This window comes from Diadema antillarum, unplaced genomic scaffold, assembly GCF_040938485.1.
Source record: "Diadema antillarum isolate AM-2024a unplaced genomic scaffold, OU_Dant_1.0 seq00000041_RagTag, whole genome shotgun sequence".
Classification (NCBI taxonomy): Eukaryota; Metazoa; Echinodermata; class Echinoidea; order Diadematoida; family Diadematidae; genus Diadema; species Diadema antillarum.
Genome location: NW_027271153.1, coordinates 1,749,557 through 1,770,097, shown reverse-complemented (window position 1 = coordinate 1,770,097; position 20,541 = coordinate 1,749,557). Strand labels below are relative to the sequence as shown.

Here is a 20,541-nt window from a genome sequence, read left to right as displayed (position 1 = left end):
CCAAAATACCAGAGAGCTACAGATAAACATGCCCCAGTTGCCATGACAACAAAAATTTGCTGTCTTATGATACATGGGAAATTTGAGGAAAGTTGTGCACCTAGGCTACAATGACATTTCTCTTCACTGTCCTTGCATCCACACATCATCATTATGACACATCAAAGATCCATTGAGAGTGTGTCATCTCTGGGTTCATACGGCCATCTTAACTTTTGATTTGGGCAATCCATTCTCGTCTTCTGTTCCTGGTTTCGTTTTTTGACAAACACTTCCCTATTATGGGCGATCTTATACACATTGTACATACACACACATACTTTTTTTTCACCTTGATCTTTACTGATTTCATTCTCAAATCATACATGAATAAACAATCCATTCTGATTGCAAAAGAAAACATACAAACACACACCACGCACAAACACACACACACAAACACACACACACACACACACATGATTGTGGAACACTGGATACTAGCCCCACACTTCAAGTGGCAGTGCACACAACATGCACTATTGAGCATTAATTTAATGTCTCCATTCTCTACTGTACGTTAGCACTCTTTCTCTCCCATTATCTTTATTAATGTTTGTCTATTTAATCTATCTATCTATCTATCTATCTATCTATCTATCTATCTATCTACTTTTGTATTCTATCTACCATCCACAGTACCTTGCTCTATCACTCACTCTTTCTCTCTCTGTTCTATCACCATCTGAACTTCTTCCTCTTGTTGGTAACAAACAATCGCATCTTCTGCAGGAATCGCGCTCCAGGGCAACACACCGCTGTCACACCTATCGTTCTTAATCTGCCACCGAGATGACATATCTGGGACGTGTCCACTGATACTCTTTTCATGTACTTAGAGTATCTCCTACAGCAACAGCAAATTATCTAGTGGAACATTCAGGAATGCCAACCTTGTAAACAGCATTGCAGCAGACAGAGGGCTAAAAAAAGTTCGCTGGAAATTCGCTGGAAATACAGTATTTTGACCTTTCCTCCAACACACACTGTGCAATCATAAAATTTAGAAAAACAGAATTTACCATGAAACATGGCAGTACTTTTGGCAAAAAGATACTGCACAAAAAAAAAGGGAAAAAAGTAACAGTTGGCACCTCTGCACAATGTAGGTTTGGAATCATATGATTGCTAATGCCAGAATGTACCGGTATGACATAGAAAAGGAAATAAAGCACAGTTATGTCCTTAATATCATATCCGTGTGCCTGTAAGTACACGTTTTACAAGGGTTCATCTGGCACTTACTTCTGTTTGTCTGAGCTGTTTTGATTTTGTGTGTGCACATGTGATAGGAGGATAGATTTCGTTGCACAACTCCGTGCATGATAAACACTCTTTAGTGGAATATTAAAGGGTACCACCACACATGGACTTTGTGTTTGCTATATGATATAAGACAGATACATCTCTCAAAAACATATCACAGCTATTTTCATCTAAAACATGCCTACTGACACCACAAAGGACAACATTTGTGCAATCTTTGCCAGGTTGACACTCTGTACCAATACATCACTCGACACAATTGATGTAACAAAGAGTGATATATTGCTGGCCCCTGCAGCCACCCAGTTGCAACTACGCATGCCTGATAATATAGAGCTTTAGTCTATACCTACTGTATGTGCATACATGTGACCAGTGTTCTCCTATGATCTATCAAAACAGTGGACCCACAAATTTAGAACCAATATTAAAGCATTGCACATATGCATACTACTAAAAATCTCGCACAGAAGAGGAAGTACATGTATGCACATAAAGAATATGTTCAGTAATTTTCACAAATGCCATTAATCATTGCTTGCTTTTCTCTTCACAGAAGTCATAGCCATGCAGTAGAAATTTCATTGGCATGTGTTTTGAAAGTAAAAAAATGTAAACAAAAGTCCTCCTCAGCCCAGCAAGCCCCTTTTAATACTTGGCTCAATGTCCATCTGGTTTAAGAAAGAGCTGAAATAGAAAGTGATTGAGACAATGCCCAGTTTATGTTTCTTCATACCCTTTGATAAAGAAACTATATTTTGAATAACAGCATCACATTACAAGAGGCAAATTAGCTTAGCCAAGAGAAAAGATACTCACAAGAAAATTGATTTACTCCCCATCCCCCCCCCCCCCCCCCCCGCCCGAAAAAAAGAAGCAAAGAAATCTAAATACCCATCTGAGAACCATTTGATAAACTGCTACTATTAGAGCAACTCTTGCTACAATGACAAATGCCATGGTTATGACAAGAATTTGGCTTTAATACTCATTAGCTGTTGCTAAAATAAGTTGCAATACTAACAAGAATTAGTTACTGTCCTAACATTTATGAAGAAATGGGACCCATGTTCTCATGATTAAAAAAAAGAAACAAAAAATAAACACAAGACGTTTATGACATAACCCTATTTTTGGAAGGGCAGGAGAAGAATCTGTTTTAATGAAGATAGCACCCTACACTGTATTTCAAAAAGTTGGAGAGGAAAAAAACTGGATCATTTCAGTCAAAAACTGACCAGGATGTCACAGGGATAATTCAGCACCAGATCGGACATGACGCTACTAAAGAACACTTAGTGCTGTAGTGGTGTAGCAGAAAGGGAAAATGTACTAAAAAGGTATGTATGGAGAATGGTTCATGAATGTGACTTACATATGCAGATGATCCGTAACAGAGGTATTCAAAAGATCATTTGGGGGTTGAAGAACATAATGATATGATGGTGTTATGATGGCACCATAAAAAGGGACCAACTGCTAGTCCTGTGTTGCCGCAAAACATGTTCACTTGGATTAGCGCAAGTTGATTATGAATCTGCATTATACATGTTCAAAACCCCCAGTCACTGATAATGATAGTCTCCCTTTAAATATACATTTACAGAAACCCAACAGATGCTTGAGGCATGATTTCCCTCCATGAAAATCAAACACCTATCAGTATCCTACAAGCCTTCTCAGAAGACTCTGTACTGGTTTAGAAAGCAGAGGTATCACGGCATGCACATTACCGGCCACATTTCTACCACAAGCGGGAACATGCCCATTCTCATTTGCATGACTCTCTCCACACTACGGCTTTCCCCTCCTGTTTATTTCGCGATCCGTCCTCCTTGAGACTAATCGTTTTCGGATGTTGACGTCGCCATGGCGACGGACATACGAGTCAATTATCGGACGCGACACAGCAATTTGCACTGGAGCTCTGGGTTTTCATCACTGGCCTCCGGATATGAAAAGTTCCTTGGAAGAGTTGACGCTGAATATGCAGAGGGCTGAATGTTAACAAATTTTGTATAACTGCCGCCATAATACAGTACCCTCCCATACATTAATGCACAGGTATACTTATAATGTGACAATGACAATGACAATGACAATGAATCTTATTTCTTATAATGGCCCCTCCCAGGGCATGGAAGAAATACAATGAGTACAAAACACACAATAAAAAACTTGGTATGAAAGGGGATACAAAAAATAGTATTTTCCTATCTCTAAAACACTATCAACACAGAAAGGTGACATTTGGACTTTGCACTCAATGAAGACTAATAAAATATCTAATGAGGTTTTTTTTTTTTGGGGGGGGTGGGGATGGTGGGTTACAGAGTCCACAATATGCTATTCAATGGTATCATATTGATACTTCCACACCAGTATCCCATCATTCTGTCACTTAATGTCTGATCACTAATATGCCAGTAAAAAAAGCCATGTATTTCTTCACCAGAACAGGTACACACTATCCAGTCACTCAGGTGAATGAATAGACCTATCATTCCACATCTGAACACATGCCGAGCATTCAGGGTACTACAAACCCAGGACCGACAGCAAATGACATAGACCCCATCTGAAAGGGGTTATGATGGTTGCAGAGATCAATGTCACACTCCATCAGATTATTTTTTTTTTAAATGCTCGCAGCCCTGGTCGCCAGTGGTCAATACTGGACAGACTAGATGCAGAGTGACCATGATAGCTATCCTGCAATTAGTAGCCCCCATCCCCTCCCCCCCCCCCCCTGCCATGCCCCTGTGACAGCCAGCCATATGAATGTGGCATGCTCCCATCTCATTGATTTGGCAGCTGTCAGTATAAGCTCTAGAGGGGGCATTGGCCCCTTCCAAATCACACTAGAAATACAATCCACATAGACACAGAAGTCACAACCAAGAATACAAACTTTCTGCTTGTCTGATTTCACCACCTCCAAGGGGGTTTCTGCACAACGTGTTGTATGCACGCACACGGTATATTTACCAATCAACTCATATTTCATTCATCAAAGCAAAGATTTTTTGCCAGATTTGTCCAGGCAATCAATGGCGGACATTCGCAGTAGTAGATGGGTTTTTGCCCATCACTGCCCGAGACAATGAAATATCCTGCTCAGTATAGAAGTTGGAGGTCGATGAACTTTACAGGTGGCATCACTCGACTGGAAGCCCATCCATCACAACCTTTAGACTGTCATCTTCAGAGCAGCATTCCACGAAACTTGTCAGTCACTGATGACGACTGTTTTAAGCTACTGAAATCCTTGCATTCGATTGGCTGAGAGTAAATTTCTCAATGAAAAATCAGTGAAAATCACTGACAAAACACATGATGAAATGGCCCCCAGCTGGCCATCAACATCCAAATGTTGTGTGTTACACTTTACAACAGAGCGATCCTCACGCTCGACTAAGAATGACAAATAATCATTCTTTGAAATAGGCATTGCAGGTATCTGCCATGAAGAGTATTATCATGCATGGTTGCAAGATGACAATGAGCTCAGTATTATGGCACATCTCTTCAGCTTGAATATTCAACGATACATTCGATCGTATCCGGGCAATTACCCCCAGAGGGCAATTACCCCCCGGCCAAATACTGGTTAGTGGTAAAGTTAGAGTAAAGATTAGGGTTAGGGTTAGGTTTAGGGTTAGGAGTTTGGAATAGGGTTAGGGTTAGGTTCAGGATTAGGATTAGGATTAGGGCCAGGGAAAGGGTGCGGGGTATTTGCCCAGGGGGTAATTGCCCTAGACCCACATTCGATATATCATGTCACTTCAAGAGAAATATTATGGTGTCTGAGATCTCTGATGAAGAGCATTATACACATGCACACATACACACACAATTTTTTCCAATTTGCACCAATGGGTAGTTCGGCAATGGTCCTCATACTTGTTAAGAGGGCAAGTACCCATATGAATTCTACCGGTGTGAAAGCGTGTTTTAGTTGCTCCGGGCTATAAAGGGGCAAGTAGCTTTGCAACGGAGCATGATGCTCCACACACCTGCAGTCACCACCTTTAACACCGTAAAATGAAAGCGGAGATGGCTTATCGAGTTGACCCCCCGGCCAGGTCTTCTTGTTTTCACGCCGTGACGAGGAAGTCGAAATTCTTAGTCACTGTCAAAATCGCGGCGTCAGGAAAATCGTGGAGAGGAGATTGCCCACTTCCATCCCGATTTCCACCTGCCAATGCCTTAGCGGTATATACATGTATCTGTGTATGATGTATAATGCATGCATCTGTACCAGTACCGTTGCCTAGCAACTGGCGAGGGTTTGCAGGCGATACAAATTGGCCAGGACTCTCAACTATCTAGAGCAGGACAAAGGAAAAAAAATCACTGCACACCACAAATTTGAAATTCTCACTCCTTCTCTCTCCACCCCATGTACAATATCAATGTACGTATGCATTTACATACACATGTATACTCATGTGATACATAAATATCATTTTGCACACAAGCATATATTTAGTACACGGTGTGCAAAGAGTGTTTTATATACATACAGTAGCAATATCCTTGCACCTTGCAAGGTTAAAATCTTTGTCACAGACACACACAAAAAATCATGTATAACGGTATTTAAAGTTCATGTACATTGCTATAAAATACTATGAGGAAATTGGGTCACATTGTTAGGAAATTTCACTCATGAATAATTTTGTATCTGTTATGTCTGGTCATTGACTGATGCATCTTAAAATAAAAACAACTACATTGAATTCTGATATGTACATTGTAGCAGGATTTAAAATAAAAATAATAATAATAATAATATTAGCAATGAACTTAATCTTACCCAAACATATATCTACTTCCTGAGAAAAAAAAATGGAAGTTCATCATGAATGATTTCATTGCACAAGGTTTACCACTACTTTGTGTTGCTAAGTTTGAAAAAATATGCAATGACCGCTTAATAGAAAACACTACAATGAAATGATTTGTTCTAACTTTAACAAGAGTTCGTATAACTTGACATTTGGCTTCCTAATGCTTGCTTGGTTATGAAAGTTGAAGGAAATGTGACTACTCATTCAACCAAATCCTATAGGGCCTACTATGAGTGATGTGGAATATGTGGATGTTACCATTAGGGACAGAATGCAGAAATATATCTCTTACAGCTCTGTTTATTTTTTAATACACTCCTGTCTGTCCTGTATACATGTAGCTCTTGCACAAGACTTGGAGAACATGTGATTCATGGGTTGCCAGCCCCTCTTTGGAAAAACTGGAACGGTCCAGAAAACCAGGCACATGATTCCATTGTGATTAGGTTGCTGTTGTTATTGTTTTCTCTCTCTATCTCTATCGTTCTTTCTGTTTAACCCTTACAAGAGCTAGCAAGTATGTGCCCAAGGGAGGGAAGGATGCAAGTATCTAATGGGTAAAAAAAAAGAAAAAGAAAAAGAAGAAAACTGTATCAAGGAAGACGGAACAGTGAAAGTGGGAATTTACTACCATCATGGTACTGCTGATCAGTTTTGTTCTGAGCTCAAGTGCAGTTTTGTTCTGAGCTCAAGTGCAGTTTTGGCTAGCTCTTACTGCCAGAATGTGGTAAGATTTGCCTTCATACTCAGAGGAAAGTCTTCAGGAAGACATTAGCATACAATACACATTCCGACAAAAACCCTCCTCAAGGGGTTTTGAAAAGATAAACACTGATATCCTCCAGAAATGATATCTCTCTTGCATGCCACAATTTAGCTTAAATTCAGCAGTCTTCCAGTTAAGTGTCTTGTTCAAGTCAAACCTTCATTTAGCTCATTGATTCTTGACAACAAGCAAGCAACCTGTCAGAAGTTTCTAGCCTAGTAACAGACAGCTCAATTCTGTTAAAGCTTCCCCAAAAAGAGACTAACCCAAATGTTCATCATCAAAACTCACATGCAGCACTACTACAAAATCTCATCTGTAACCACTTATCAGGTTCTTATGGAGTGCGCAAAGTAAAATACTAATCTATCAATACGCTCTCGTTTTAAAAACAAAAAAACAAAACAAAAAAACAATGGCAAGGAAGTATGAAACATGTTACCCACACACACCTTGCACTACATGCGCAATACCCACATTGCGCTGGGCGATGGTTCACAAGTCTGCCAAAGCCTTTCGTGTGAGAACTGCCGACAGAATTAGTTCGGGCATGTGAACGGGGCCTGCCCATTGATACTGAGCCCGCCTCTTCTCATGTCAGGAATGCAAGGGTAATTTGTTGAGAGTGTCAGTAGGACAACTCCTGTTGACATTCCTCCTGCGGGCCTGTTTGGCATACCACAGTGGCCAGTGATGCTCTAGCCCTCATCTGGTGGCTTGCCCACCATAGCCCCACATACAGCCAGCTGCGCGGGCATGGGTTATGAAGACCTCAAGGATGCGTCAAGGGTCAAGGACCGTGGTGTGTGTGGGTGTGTGTGTGGTGTGGGTGTGTGTGTGGTGTGTGTGTGTGTGTGGGGGGGGGGGGTTAATCTCTAAACAAATTACTAATTAAATTCCAAACTGACATCCTCTATGAAGCAAATATATAGTATACAACCTCACGAGCAAGAGATTTGTCTGAGGTAAACTGCTGGTGATGGCAAGTAATGCATTCCGTACCACCACCACACAGTCGCATTGTGTTTTAATATCTAATGAAGATATGGCTACTCCACTGCCCTCACAAATGTCCACTCCATGACAAATGAAGAATGTGTGCTTCCTGTTACTTGTATCACTGCACATTTCAAAGGCATGCTTTCCAGGACCACCACTTTACAGAGAGCTAAATCATACCTGTTAGTCGTATGAGACATACAATGGACAGCGTTCTATTTATGTGAGTACCGGTACATAAAACACCAAGCTAAAACCTTCGCCATTCTAACAGTGACTACATGACTGTATGCTTCATGCAACAAGCAGTCCACGTCTGTATCATAAATACCTCTACTGTTATATATTTTCCCCCCTACAGACAAATAACGCTTTGCAAATGGATGCAGGGTGTACCTAATGCATGTAGTCTGTGTCCCAGACCTACAGTTGTATCTGCCTGAATCGGGTCAGTGATCAAAATTATCCATCAACATATTCATATCTTTTCTTTGTTTTTTGTTTTCAAGCAATGCCAGGAGAAGAATTCACTCTTTGATAGTTCAATATTAATATCCTTTTCATTTACAGAATGCTCAGTGAAGATTGATATGTACAGCTGTACATGTTTTTAGCTAAAAATCATATTTGCACCTGACATTAATTTTACAAAATGTAGAAGTACTCTTGCATTGTACAATATGGTGTACATGTGGTTCCATGATCTTTGCTCCTGTGAAAATTGCTTCCATGAAATATCTGCATGCTTCGCCAAACATAAATTCTGCCCAAAGACACAACCCTATCCCTAATCCTAATCCTAATCCTCACATCAAACTAAACCTAAAATCCTATCACAACCCTAACCTGAATCCTAAGTCCCTGGAGAAAATACATGTACTTGTATGTAAGATCTCAGTAATTGTCACAGCTGCAAATGTCATGTCACCTGTGAATGTACACGTATACAGCCTTATTTTTTTTCTTCAGATGATGGTATTCGTCAGATTAGTCCACTGTGATTTTGCTTTGTAGCCAAAAATTCTGAATGATTATATTCAAACAATTCCCTTTTTAATACTAAATCACATTCAAAGGGCTTATGAATAGATTCAAGAGATGTTTCCCCTCACAATATTCCTCATCCGCCCACTAACCACCAGAAAAGAAGTGTCATTAATCCTTTGATATGTGCTGCGCTGATAAAACTGGACATCTACACATACATTACTGTTTGTGGTAATTTGGGAGCTTCAGAGAAGAATATTGGACAATTTTATTTGATTAAAAAAAAGAATACAATTCCCTCTGATCAAACATTCTACTACAGCCACACACATACACTGTACATCAGAACTATCCTACTCCTATAACACAGACTACATGTATGTTGAAAAGAATTCTCTTTTGTGAGCATACCATCGGGTGGGTCGCAGTGGTTGAGAAACAATGCGGAACCATGCACCTTTCAGTGTCGGCATGAAACTCGAAACCTGAATATCCAGGATCCGTAGGGTAGGCCAAAAGCACATAAATCCATAAATATCCATCATAACATGTAGGATCCTACACTTTCAGTACCTTGAGTCACCTTGAGTACAATTGTATCAAGAATGTAACAATACTCCTGTGCTTACCAGGTAAATATTGCACACAATGCTCTTTCTTTTTATGACATGCATATCTTATCAAGGGTATTGACATGCTACAGCCTGTTTCTTACAGACATATAAAGTACATAGGAGTTTCAGCTGTCCTACAGCCTACATTGCATGTGCACGTTACAACTTTTTTTTAAAAGAAAAAACTATGTCACAATAGACATCAAATCACACACAATCATAGTTTACAAACAAACGGTACACTTTCCCAAGAACATCTACATTGTACATGTATCCAATGTGTTAAAGTTGCTTTAATAGTGTAAGTTACCTACAAGTTGTGTACCAACTATAATGCTTGCCAACTATACCTATTTTTGTGGTGTTTGTGAAATTCAGAGGAGATAAAACTGTGTACTTTGTCCTCGAGCCCACTGGACTCTGCCTTAGACTGGTAGCCAACCTGTACTCGCAGAAATACTATGTTCTAATATTGTTAACGTTTAAGCACTTCTTTGCGAGTCCTCTCTGGATATCTAAGTTGTCAAGAACGTTGCTATGAGAGGTTCTAGATGTATGTTCCTTTTCAGTTGGATCTTTTTTTTTTTTCCAGCATCATCATGAAGTGTAAATCTTTCAAATACAATGAATGATGCCAGCAGAACATGACAACTTGACTCTGACAATGACTTCAGATTTCTATTCAGAGCTGATATAGAATTAGAATGCACGAAACTCTTGCATATGTTCATTGACTAGTTTCTGCTGCTGCTATTATTATTGTTGTTCTTGTTGTTTTTGTTGCTGTTGTTTGTTGCTGTTGTTGTTGTTTCTAAGTTTTCAAAAATCCTATGCAGTAATTCACAGCTACAATGTCCATTCTGAGGAGGCTTGATGTGACCTTCTTGCTGTTATGTTACTGGACTGGTGTGCCTGATGACATTTAATTGGTGCTCGCACCATCCTCGCATGATTTGAAAGTCTGCTCTCCCTTGCCCTCAAATCATCCGATTCATTAGATATTTCCCTCCTGTCACTCAACCTCCATCCTTCATCTTTTACCCTCTCCCCTCCCCCGTCCACCTCCCCCCCCCCCCCCCCAATCCCCATTTCCACCCCCTGCATTTATAAAAAGGGTGCAAAGGTTCCGGAATGACCCCTGGCTCCAGTCTGCAGCTACAGAGGTAGCACTGCACTGTGGGCTGCAAGCTATTTTAATATTGGAAGTGGCATACATAAATAAGTTAAGTACTTTGGACTGAAGGCGGTAGAAAATTAGATTATTCATTTTTGTCTCTACCTCAGCCTGCACATCACATGACTGTATCCAGAGCATACACCAAAAAATAAATTTAAATAAAATTTTCAAAGGAAGTACATCTATTACATTGGGTAAATTTCAAGTTTTGAAGCATAAAATTGATGTATGAACAGTCCTTTCAATAACTTTTTGAAAGTTTTTTTTTTTTTGGTCTCAAGTCAGTTTTTTTCCCTATCTATGAGGTAAAATATTGTGGACACTGTATCTGAACAATTGCCTGAAAACCTCATAGATACTGTATAAAACAGTCAGCAGTAGTTTTGATACTTTAACATAATCATGAAAAGGATTCTCAAACTGAATTGTGAAGTTAATCTGATAGTCTATTCAATGTGGTTGCCAAGGATTTTTCAAAAATCCCTTTTTTTTTTCCACAGACAGTATTCTCAAATGTTCAACTTTCCGTCATTTGTTTGGGTTTAGTTAGGAACATCCAATACCAAAATGTTATAAATAAATATCATTGTAAAGCTGGAATCTTCTCTCTTAGAATTTAAGCTTAACAAACAAAGCTTACCTGGTGCTTTCTTTTATCTTATCTTTTTAGTGGGAAGGGGTTTGTTATGAACGGTCACACAAGAGTAAATATATCTATACAACATACATTGGTAATGTACACTTGTATCTATTCATCTATCTACCATGTACAAACTACATTGTACCTACCTGTCCATATATGGGGCAGTGTATCATATTTATGCACACACAGACCTACTTCAGAAATACATTTGTATTATAACTGTATATGAACATTTATCTCCAGTCATGGTGACTCTCAGTCTCACAGTCTTAAAACAGGTTCATCCGTTTTCTGTTTCTGTTGCTTTTTTTGCATAGTTCTGTGGGGTGGGCCAAGTGAGACGGGGGTTTGAAGAGTACCGGTAGTGTCATTGAATGCCGCGCTTCCATTCGGATTCATTGCGCATCCTGCTTCGTATCTGAACAGAAACTGTTCAAACGAGCTTGAAGTACAGCACAGGAGATTAACGTACACATTTTCACTCTTAGTGTACATACCTGACAGAGCTAAATCAAATTTAAACATCATCTCCCCTCCAATCCCTTTGCCATGCATTTTAAAATGGCAGCGCTGCAGCACACATCAAGTCTACATGTTCCTACGGTGATGTTCAGAGTACTTTCACATGCGTAACCTTGTATTACTGTGTGTGTGCATCGGCAGATAAACCGGAGGTGGGGGGGGGGGGGGATTGATCCAGAAATCTAATTGCATGCTAACACATTGTACATGTGGAATGCATTCCATCTGGATGAAAATGAGAGTCGATCTATACATGGACTTAACCCTCAGTCTACCATCACCTGCAAATGCTGCTGAATAAACAATGGAGGAGTTTATCTTCTCTGCAACAGGCGAACGGGTGGAAGGTTTCGGCAATCGTTTCATTAACTCGGGACTTGGCGGCAGGCAAGCGCGCACACACAACACACACTTTACTCTGCACAGCTGATTGCACCCAAAGTCATCAGCTCGTGCGACACGGAGGCTTGGTTGATAATCTTGCCAATTTGGGCAGAACTGCCGTGTGGCATATTGAGAGTCGGCACAGGGCTTTGCTGCACACACAATGAGAATGCTATGAGCCATCGCAAAGCTGCATGGGCCATTTTTGCACATGCATCATCGACTCTCCAAGAACAAGCTTTATTGCATAGAAAGTCCTGAGAATGTTCCTTCCTGCAGAATTTTTATTAAAGGATTAACCCCAACCCCTTAAAAAAAACGAATACATAAAGGTACAAATTGATAAAAAATACTGGCTACCTTGCATTCCCATGTAAAACTGTCTGATGTACAGTGACACAGTACTTGGATTTTGACATGTCTCACATAATCCATGATTATTTTTATCCTAAAGTTCTTGGGCTGCAACATGCACACATCAAAATTACGTCGAGACAAACTGTCTAGGGGCCTACCTGTATCATTCTACAGCCTTCATCACCACCACCATAAAATAGATTTTTCACACAAACATGCATAAGTATTGACTCTGCCTGTAATGTATAATAAACACATTGCACTATACATTGTGTACAACAATTCTCGTCACTATTATTACACTGCTAGACGCAAAGACGGTTCTGTAATTTTGCAACAAGACTGTCACTCACTAGAATGGTATATCAAACTTCAAAGAGTACCACCATGTTTAGTTCTAAAATGTGTATGTCACCCACGATGACCTTACTCATTGGGAACGACTTGCCTTGTAAGTTGTACAATGTATGCTTTGTGCAGGTATACGTATAATGTACAATTGATGTAAAATGTATACCATGTGTGTGTTAGAATGAAAAGACATCCTATGTTTGTCTCAATAGACATACTGGGATAATACAAGCCCATTTTGAATGCACTGTCTACAGTGTAAGTATGGAAACTCCATCTGCCATGCTAAGGACGTTAGTGCAGACTTCCAGATCCAATTGAGGCCAGCTGATATTGATCTTGCCAGTGACGTCCTGTCCGAGTTGTCAATCCAGGCCATTCCATTTTACCCACAGCTTATTCAAACCAAGATCGGAATTCACTGTGGTATACACCACTTGCATGACCTTACACTGTACACTCACTGTAGGACGGCTCACAGCTATTATTGACTCTGTAAACATTGGTCTGTTACAAGCATATATCTCTCTCCCTCACAGTATAGTACTACTTCACACTACACCACATACACACCACTACGAGTGTTTTCTTCCAGCATCAACAAGCTTGTTGTGAATGGATTATTCCGTGTGCTAATTCTATCGCTGACAAAAAATGGGACAAAAATGCCACAGATATCACAGCCTGTTGATCGGTTGTACAAATTGTATGTGAGTGGCATGTAGGCCTACTCAGTAACACACAAATAGCAGGCCACTTACACGGCACAATCCTACTAAAGACGTGCTCTGTTAATCAAGCTATTTGTAGGTGTGACATAAAGCATGACATCCCATTCATGTTGATATTTTGCTTCAAATATTCTTATAAATACATCGTGCGTACATGATTTTATGTCGATACATGTACACATAGAATGTACATACTGGCAATAAACATTACACATATGTATAATGAGATCCCAAATTTTTTAATCATGGCAACACTATACTACATATACCTGGTACATATCCCTCCCCACCCCCTCCCCCTAAAAAGTGGATTTGAGGTTGCGTGTTTCAGCAAAATCTGATGCATTACCAACAAAACAGAGTCTAAAAATCAAACTCTGTATTAAAGCACGGAATGTTACTTAGACATGCATGTACACCACAATCTTGATATCAGATACAGTTGAAGTAAAACAATATTCTACTTTGACAGAACGGAGGAGATTATAACCTTCAGAGCACTTTTGAATGTTGATGCATATTGTTAGTGTGCACAAAATAGTATAATAAGTGTACAACAAGAATACACGGTGTAGTGTATACGGTAAGTTTGTGTGTGTCTGAGTGTGTGTGTCAGTGTTTATGTGGATAAGTGGATGTCAAAATGTTACTTGGCATTTATATTTCTTTGTAACTTAAAGTGTGATAAAATTTTGCAATACCTGATTTTTTTAATACTTTTTTTTTGTAGGGGGGGGGGGGGAGGGAGGCATATGCTGTACATGGCATTTATATCATCTGCAAAGTTGAACATACACTTTGTAAACTGTACATGAGTAGTACTAAGAAATTTTTACATCTCATATAAATACTGCATACTACTCTAATACTAGGTATGTTTTTACAGGGTTTGAAGTTTTCCATGTGTACCTCAACCAAACTCAATTCCTCTGATATACTCAATGCTCATACACAAATGTACTTTCCAGAAAGTTTTTGTTGCAATGTGTATTGTTCCTTTGAGTTGTACAATATCCATGGTTTTTGAGATTGTAAGAAAAAATATTCAATATCAGGTATGCACTGTATGTATATTACACTATATTACACGTACACTTGATTATGAAAAATATCACAGTAAGATCCCTTGATAATCACATTCCCAATATTTCTTTTCTCTCTCTCCCTCAAAGGCTATCTACGTGCAGCAACACTCAATGTTTAGCACTTTTCTACAGAGAAAAAAAAAAGAAGCCATATAATTCTATTCCTAGCATCAAAACTGTGCATCCTGTCAACTTGTGCATTACAGCAACGAACGCAGCTTTCAAGAAGCCATAAATGTCTTATTTATATGCCATAAATCCTACTGCAAAAACATTTCATATCACGCATCCAACCTTTGGCACCAATTAAAGCACATTCACATGATGCGTAAAATGTGTTGACCAAAGTTGGGCTCAGTTACAAAACACAAACCTCTTGTGTATTGACTATTAAACTGATGATACTGCTCGCATCACACTGCACAAAGAACGTATGGTCAAAATATCACGACAATGATCTGTGTGGGAGTGTGGCACTAGTGTTGGTTTCACTTTAAGTTTACATCCTTCCCTGGCACAATAGATCATAGCCTTCATATTTCACTTCTAATGCCTTCAGAAAGAGCAACCTACATGTAGTGCCCTCACAGTACAGGCCTATAATTACCTGACCTCTGTTTGATGCATTGAGTAATTCTGTGAAAATCTAATTGTCACATCCTTCTGCTTTTAACTGACATTGATATAGAGTATATGCAGGCTCTGTGAATGTGCGGTCATGCTTCAGTCCACGTTCGGAAATTAGTGGAGGGAGAGAATTTCTGATTAGGTTAGGTACATTTGTGTGATTAGGAGGGACTACAGCGTACATTTGCAGAGACGAACTATCGTGTTCTGTAGACGTAGTCACTGTAATTCTAACATGCATACATGTGTATAACGTATAGATGTACATCCACTTGGGCCTCTACGAACTCGCTCCATTTTTGTCCTTTACGATGCTGTGAATAATCTCACAATCAAAGTATCTTCCTTCATTACGGGTATATAAAACACTTCTGCGTGTAACTCCCACACATCATAATGTCAGAATAACATCACAGCAATAATGATTCAGCAGATGTTGATATTACTTCTGATGTCATTGTTGATGTAAATGTCGACGTGGATGTCGATACTAATGCTGAGGTCAATATTGATATTGATATTGATGCTGATGTCAGTGCTGATGTTAATCGTAATGTTGATGTTGATGTCGATTTTGATATCAATGATGATGTGGAAATCAATGCTGATGCTGATATCAATGTTGATTTCAATGATAATGATGGTGATGTTGACGTTCATGTTGATGTTGATGTTGACAATGCTGATGCTGTTGATAAATGATGTTGACAGTGATGGCGATATAGATAAGTGATGCACTGAAAGTGATGTTGATTTGAGCACAGTCACACATACATGTACACTACACACTGACTGCATGACCTGGCAATGCTTCAAATAGATGGCAGCATACATTTTTAAAATATCACCACTTACTATTTATCTGAACAGTGTTGTCTCATGACATACAGGGGAATAGAACCCCGATGAACTCAAAGTCTATTTTTCTTTTTCCTGACAATGCCATGCACTATCAAACTGGTCTATTTTTCTTTTCTTTTCAATACTTGCTCTATGATTATTTTTTTCACTCTGGATGTGTACAACTTTGCATCTTTGATTGTTGCAGGTCAGACAATCTTAAAACAAGTGTGGTCAAAATTCTGGGTTACCTTGGATAATCCTTGGGTTCAACGTATAGCATGCATGTATGAAATATGAATTACAAATACATTGGGAAAATGGTTCATTGTGAGAGAAAGAGAGAGAGAAAGACAGGAGGAGGAGGAGGAGGAGGAGGAGGAGGAGGAGGAGGAGGAGGAGGAGGAAGAGGAGGAAGAGGAGGAGGAGGAGGAGGAGGAGGAGGAGGAGGAGGAGGAGGAAGAGGAGGAGGAGGAGGAGGAGGAGGAGGAGGAGGAGGAGGAGGAGGAGGAGGAGGGAGGAGGAGGAGGAGGAGGAGGAGGAGGAGGAGGAGGAGGAGGAGAAGGAGTTCGTCACTGCATATTAGGCCATGGAATGGTGGGCACAGTGTACTCGTACTTACTCATCTCAGAACGGGGTTGAGGCGTAATAGAGCGTATTCCTTCATTACGCGCACTTTGGAACAATCGGAACGACTCCCACGTCGGTGGAGGCAAGCAGTTCCAAGTTTGGCAAGCATGAAAATTTCACCATTCAACGGCACGTACCATGCATCAACGAAAGCGCTGCCACAGACCTGAGGGTGATGGAGAGAGAGAAATGTATGTTACATCTGTGGCACATGATACAGTACACCAATACATACAGTTATCATATCAAAGGATGCGTTTATTAAAAAACTTTCTGAGGCAGAATCATGATCCTAAACATGTTTGAGGCATTTTCAGGCGACAGATAAATGCAACCGGGTTTTCAAATGCATTTAGAAACACCGATTTGAAAAGCCATTCAGAGGGCCCTTTGAAATGCGTTTGAGACCATGATCTCCTTTCTGCGAGTAAATAAACGCAATGCCATTTTGAAACGCATTTATATCTTTTAAAGCTGCCAAGGTCAACTTCCAGTATAAATGCCATCAGTTACAAAACAGCTGACCTCCACTTCCTACATTGTATTTAAGTCGAACGGCACAAAGTAGCTCGCAGTGACAACACTCCAATCATGATTATAAGACGTTAGATGACACGGCACCGTGACAATCGCGTTTCAAACCCCGTTTGTAAACACCATTCGAAATGCATTTTGAAATGTGATTCTCTCTCTTGACTTCGCAGCCAACTCTCTAACATCTTTTCTTCTCTCAACTCTAAGCACTACAGGCTTGTCTTGACTAAACTTGTAACTTTACTTTTCATTTGCAAGTGCTTGCATGGTCATAAAGAAACATCATTTTTTATTGAAAAAAAAAAACCCACACACACACACAAACAAACATGTTGATAACTTTAATATTCCTCTGTGAGCACTGTACACTGGGGATATCTACATTGTGCATGTTTGTGTACATTTTTGTGTACATCTGTACTTGCTTTGCATTTGCATTGCTGATGCAAGTCCTATCTAAACAAGTAGACATCCTCCTTGCAAGCCCTCAAAAGGTCATGAAAATTTCATCTTGAGATTTTCATAGCAGATGCAGAAGTGGTAAACATCATGTAAACAGTACGGTAAGCACTGCACATAGCCTGAATGCAAAGAATTTCTCACATATCACGCACTATCCTACACCAACGGAAGAAATCCACTTCCAGTCACACTTCACATCTAACAAAGATTTACATTTTTTAGACTTTTTTTAACAATAGACTGAATGCTTCATCTTGTTATATCGTGCAACAATGAGCCCATTTCACATAAATATAACAAATATGATTACTTTTCAATTACACAATAAATTCCAGTGGTCATTTAACTCTCAACTTTACAGTAATGATGTACTACATGTACAGCTACTAGATTTTTATAACCAATGTTTGAGGAATGCCGATTTGACATTTCTTCATGATGATTGTGAAAAAAAAAAATATTATGTAATGGTGTCCTACATCTCTTCTTCCTGGTCAATCTTTGGTAGTAGATTCTTTTACAGGGGCTATAAAAGGGGGACATTTTGTTTGTTTTGGGTTGTTTTTTTTTTTTTGCTATGATATTTGCCCACATTCCCACTTCCAAGAATGCAACACCTTCCGCAGGCGCTAGCGATACCATTAATTAAAAAACAAAACAAAAACAAGAACGAAAAATCCAAGGCAAGCACCTGGCACACTCGCAAAATGCTCACTAGATGAAAACAGCAAAGGTCTGACGTCTATGCCTTTTGGCAGCCCTCTGGCAAAGCACAGACAACAAACACAGAAACATCTCCGCCATAATGAATTCCCAGGCAAGGTAAATTCTCTCCTACCTCCCAAGATCCCTAGCCCTAGCTCAAAGCATCCTCTCTCATGGAATATTGAGGTAGATTTGTGTGTTGGTCTGTACTACACACGTATAGTTGTCCTGAAAATATTTCAAACTGGTATTTCAATACCTTCTCTTAACAGCGCTCACCTCATGACAATTTGTAAACCCCACAAGCATACATTTGTATGAATACTGAATACATGTAGGTGGTATTTTTCACAAATTTTGCAAGTCAACTGACTTTGATTTGCAAAATGAACAACTCCAAAATTATCACCTCCTATGACACAAAGTATCACATCTTAAGGTAGGAAGTACAAGTGTAGCTTTAGAACTTTTGTCCCAAACAGGGAAAATCCCCATCCTAAATCTGTCACTGAGGTCCTTGATAGAAAAATTCAACCTTACCATTAAATACCAAGTTCCAATTCAAAAAGTTGTATTCACAAAATATTTGAAATACAGTAAGCAACTATATGACTGTAAAATAGTGTAGAACTTGTGACATTTTTTTTCTGTGCCCATTTCCACACAAGATACATTGTATGAGCGACATTTCGTGTTTCAACTCAAACGATTTGGAAATACACTAAATGGATAAAACTATGGAAATTATTTCATAATGCAATATAAACTATGGGTACGAAAAGCTACAGTATGCATTCTTGCAACTGGGATAATCATCTAACTTTCTTCGTGGAATGCAGCAGCTCAAACTTTTGCTCTTCCTTTAAATACTAAAGCTTTCATTACATATAACACTTTGACTACATCACAACTGTATCATTATAGCATCTTTTCATCAAATGCAATATAATAACATAACTATCTTCTGTGGCTAAATCATATTGAAGTGAATGACAAGTTAATCCAAATGTGAACAACTATATTCATAATTCTTAGACATCACATTTACCTTCTCTACTAGAAACATCTGTTCTATGTTTTGTGTATCAATTTAGGTAAATTCTCGCAAATCTAAAGGTCATGCGAGCATCATATTCTTTCACTTCCCCATGCACCCTTTTAGAAATATCTGTCACTAAATAGGGGATACTGTATGTGCTACATATGCAAGGAAGCCTTTGTGGCACCAATACATACAATTTGTACCACAAAGAGATTACCACTATGTTCTACCCTATTAAAGCTTTTCCTGTACCTACTGTATGCACTTTAACCCAAAGCTCACTTCACTGTCTTGAGCATATTTAACCAACCCTCTAGCACGAACGCTGTATTTCCTTGATACAAAGTCAAGCTTCAGAATACTCACTGACTGAAGCAGTAAACCACATAAAACATCCAAGTGTGTTTCAATTCAAATAGGCAAACTGCAGATTGATACTGGGATTATATTTAAAATGGGAGACACATTTCTTCACATTGTATCTCACACACATGGATGGATGCTATTTACAATGATTTTAGAGAGTAGGCACGCAGCATCTCAGAGAGGGTTACGGTGTACGTGTAAATCTCCCCCCCCCCCCCCCCACTTCTCCCTAACTTTATCATGATGACAGCTACACAAAAAACAAAAACAAAAACTACGATACAACAATATCACTGTCCCATACAATAGCCAGTGTGATACTTATGCTTGGGGGGGGGGGGGGGGGGGGGGGGGCGGGTTTGACGTCTTCCTGATGCACTTCCAAACGGTTTTGAGGACATCTGCCCTGATAGGCCACTAAAGAAAGCTAAACATGCATGTCAATCAGCGGGGGGGGGGGGGGGGGGGGGGGGGGGGGGGGGGGGGGAACAGTTGAGGTTAATGGCTATTGTCTGCCTGGCAGAAGAAGCCCTCCCCTTACAGTACCTACTCATCATTACC

The 20,541-nt window shown here is 39.6% G+C and overlaps 1 protein-coding gene across 1 annotated transcript in view; it reads right to left on the bottom strand.

The window, feature by feature from the left end:
- LOC139725427 (USP6 N-terminal-like protein) overlaps positions 1 to 20,541 on the bottom strand; it is a 123,837-nt gene that overhangs the window by 79,065 nt on the left and 24,231 nt on the right. The window contains exon 2 of the mRNA XM_071636502.1: positions 16,864 to 17,037. Coding sequence (XP_071492603.1) covers positions 16,864 to 16,867 — 4 coding nt within the window. The 5' untranslated portion in view covers positions 16,868 to 17,037. The remainder of the gene's footprint in view (positions 1 to 16,863; positions 17,038 to 20,541) is intronic.